At 43.0% G+C, this 3,388-nt stretch overlaps 1 protein-coding gene across 1 annotated transcript; it reads right to left on the reverse strand.

The window, feature by feature from the left end:
• Positions 1–1,131: 1,131 nt before the first annotated feature.
• Positions 1,132–1,911, reverse strand: LOC125534889 (polyubiquitin-like). The gene has a single exon (XM_048697945.1). The coding sequence runs from the start codon at positions 1,909–1,911 to the stop codon at positions 1,132–1,134; it is 780 nt and encodes a 259-aa protein (XP_048553902.1).
• Between the last annotated feature and the right edge of the window lie 1,477 nt (positions 1,912–3,388).

The following is a 3,388-nucleotide window of genomic DNA, read 5'->3' on the forward strand; positions in this document are numbered from 1 at the left end:
AATCTCTCCACTCCGCGGAGTTGGTGGAGCTCGGTTTTGACAGCTCTGTTAAAGTGAGCTGAAGTCTGGTCCGCTCCGGGAGCGGAGTTAAGAGGATCGGAGAGGACCCGAACGCTCCCTAAGTCACATTTTGAGGGAACATAATCTCTTACTTGTTAATCCTGAGATGGATGAGAGGGACTATTTTTCTAAATACCCTTTCACTCCAAGAAACTGTTTTTGGCCTTTTGCAAGTCTAGTCCTACTCCTTCCTACAATGTTTAACACCTCAAAGAGTCACCCCTGAAACTATTCCCGGTTTGTTCAAATTTGACCAAAACAATCTTTATCCCTAAACCCTACCTATCCTTATAGAAACTGACACCAGAGCATTCATGGCCTAACCATTGGCGTTGTACCACTTGCCATGGCCACCCCATGGCCCTCTAGCCTCCCCTCCTATAAATACCTCGTCATGGGCCGCCGAAACACCCATCCACCTTCAAACCCTCAATGCTGCCACCCCAAATCTCCAATGCCACCCCGCCCACCAGCGTGACTATGCCCCCAATGCTCCATGGTAGCTGAGGGGGTCATATACAACTAACACCTCCTTGTCCTCCTCTGCCGCTCCTGCGCCACGCCCCTTTCATTGAGGACAACTTGATTTCAACTCCTATTTGCAGTCCTGATTCCTACTCATGTGACATTCATGTGGTTCACAATATGCGATAATATTTTTTCATTGTAAAAAACATACAATCATAGTGTTACGATCCTCATCACTTCAACTTTTCACGGTGATGACATAGAAGAAAACATGGATACATAAATTAACCGCGCTGGGTATGCAGACATGAAAGAAATGAGTAAATAAAGGAGGCCTTTTGTCGGTCAATCAAACTGCATACAAACTGTATTCTCAATCAACTGAGGACAATACAGACACAGGGACTCTTGATAGATACTAAAAAGAACTACTCGAGACATTGACATACTATACTAAATGATACGCTTCTATTGTGAAGGAACAATACTGGCGCATATATACTAACGGACAGTACTAGAATGATAGTTTAGTGACAATGCACTACTACTCGAAGGAAGGCTCCAGCAAAATAAAACTAGTTACTGAATGGCAGGCCATGCAGCTCAGCAACCACAAAGGCGGTACACCAAATGAACGGTGTTTTCGCTCTGAATGTTGTAGTCCGCCAGGGTGCGGCCGTCCTCCAGCTGCTTGCCACCAAAGATGAGGCGCTGCTCCATAGGGGGAGTGCCTTTCTGCTCGTAGATCTTCACCTTGACATTGTCGATGGTATACGAGCTCTCAACCTCAAGGGTGAGAGTCTTCCCTTTCAGAGGCTTGACAAAGATGTGCATCATCCTACTTGCTCCTGGCCTACAGGGGCGGAGGACGAGGAGGAGGGTGGACTCCTTCCAGATGTTGTGGTCAGCCAAGGTGCGCTTGTCGTCCTCCAGTTGCTTGTTGGCAAAGATGAGGCACTGCTTGCCCTTGGGAAAGCCCTCCATGTCCTGGATCTTGGACTTCACGTTACTAATGGTGTCTAGGCTGTCAACCTCAAGGGTGATGATCCTGCCTGCCCGCGTCTCTGTCATGTAGATTTGCATCTTTTCCTGGAGGTCAATTGTAGAGTCATGCTGGATGCCATAATCGGCCAATGTACAGTTGTCCTCTAGCTGCACCCCATCGAAGAAGAGGCGGTACTGCTGCTGGATCTTTGCCTTGACAGTGTACAGGGTGTCTGATGAGTGGACCTTGAGGCAGATTGTGCTGCCGGTGGGGGTCTTCACAAAGATACGGATTCCGGATGAGCTAGCAAACCAAACATCACCAATTGTTAGACAATATTTAGACTGTAGAACAGTACACAAAAAAGCATCGACAATTCCAGGTAGTAGAGAGCCCATTATTTAAATAAAAGAACAGTACAGACAAGAAGAGAGATGTACTGCATAAATACTGCGTGTATACAGAACAAGCTGCCACACTAAGACTAGCAAGTTAAGTTTTGAGCAATCATTAATAATATACTCAGTCCTATACATTGTAGAGACTAGTTAGGTGCCGTGAGTTACCTAGGGAATAAAATGGAACATATGGTATTATCAATCAAGTGAACTTCTATTTGGTAAACACACCTGTCAAGTGCAGTTTTTCACTGGGTAGCAACAAACGTCGCCGTTTTTCTCTACTTTCCCTATTTGTCTCAGCATATATAGTTGTATAGTCACCAAATTGTATTATACCCTGAGGAAACTAAGTGGTACACTAAAGGAGAATATTGCTGCTGTTTCTTGCTAAATATAAACTTTTCATTTTATATCAATAGCACTATAACTTCTCTGACACATACACGACAGAAAAAACTGTCTAAAAAAGAACAACAATCTATGTGCGAGCTTATGAATTGGAGTAGCGAGCAAAGATTCACTGAATCAGCTCTGAATTTCAGTACCGGGGAAAGATTCACAAAGACAGCTGATGAAAAGTAAAGCATATAGTATCATGTGGATAAGAGCAATGAATGCACAAAAGTGAGTTAAGACACCTATAAATAGCTTAAGAGCTATCAGAGGCATGGGTGTGGCATGTTGGGTTGAGGGGAAGGGGTAGAATTGGTACAGACAGCATACAGGCGAATGCCAAATCAGCCAACAAGACTCACTGTTACAGAAGCTAGCTAGCTAGAGCATCCTTCAGAGTTGCCACCCAACAAAAGGTATCGATCCTGTTCTCAAAAAAAAAAAACCGGCATCAATCATAACCAAAAAACAGAATATGCAGCCTTACGAACTAAATTAACACCGTGTAGATGCTTAAGCCCAGCCTTCATTTACACAAAAATATCAACGTTTGCAACAGGTAAGGTCATAGAAGCAACAAGAGAGATGTTAGTCATATAACGATTTTGGACTATCTTTGCTGTTCATCTTGTTATTATTGTTCTATTTTTTATGTATATAAATAAAACAAAAAATTATAAAAACACAAAGTATCTAGCTTATTAGGTTCCATGTCGAGGACATATATAACAACTCTTGTGTATCTGATATGACGAATAATCTCTCGATGAAGACTTTCTTCCACGGGAAGAAATGATGAACAATCCTAAGATCTAGCAGAAGATGAGAAGATGATGAGGTTAGCAACAAATTCCACGAGGTCCCACAACCCTCCAATGTAATCCTAGCTACCTGACACTGACAGTAGGGGCCTTAATAGAGGGCTAGAATCCATAAACAATGAAATCGTTCACATTTGTTATACAACGGTACAGTCTATGGAGCCTTGGTGCAAACAAATGAAAAAACTAGAATGCACCCAATCCATATGCGAACAATTGAAGGGAGGTAGACTCAATGGAGAAAAAATCATGAAAAGATC

The sequence above is a fragment of the Triticum urartu genome, chromosome 2 (genome assembly GCF_003073215.2).
Source record: "Triticum urartu cultivar G1812 chromosome 2, Tu2.1, whole genome shotgun sequence".
Lineage (NCBI taxonomy): Eukaryota > Viridiplantae > Streptophyta > Magnoliopsida > Poales > Poaceae > Triticum > Triticum urartu.

Bases quoted from the DNA above. Each gene is read 5' to 3' on its own strand.
- LOC125534889 (XM_048697945.1), bottom strand. From the start codon at position 1,911: ATGGGCTCTCTACTACCTGGAATTGTCGATGCTTTTTTGTGTACTGTT.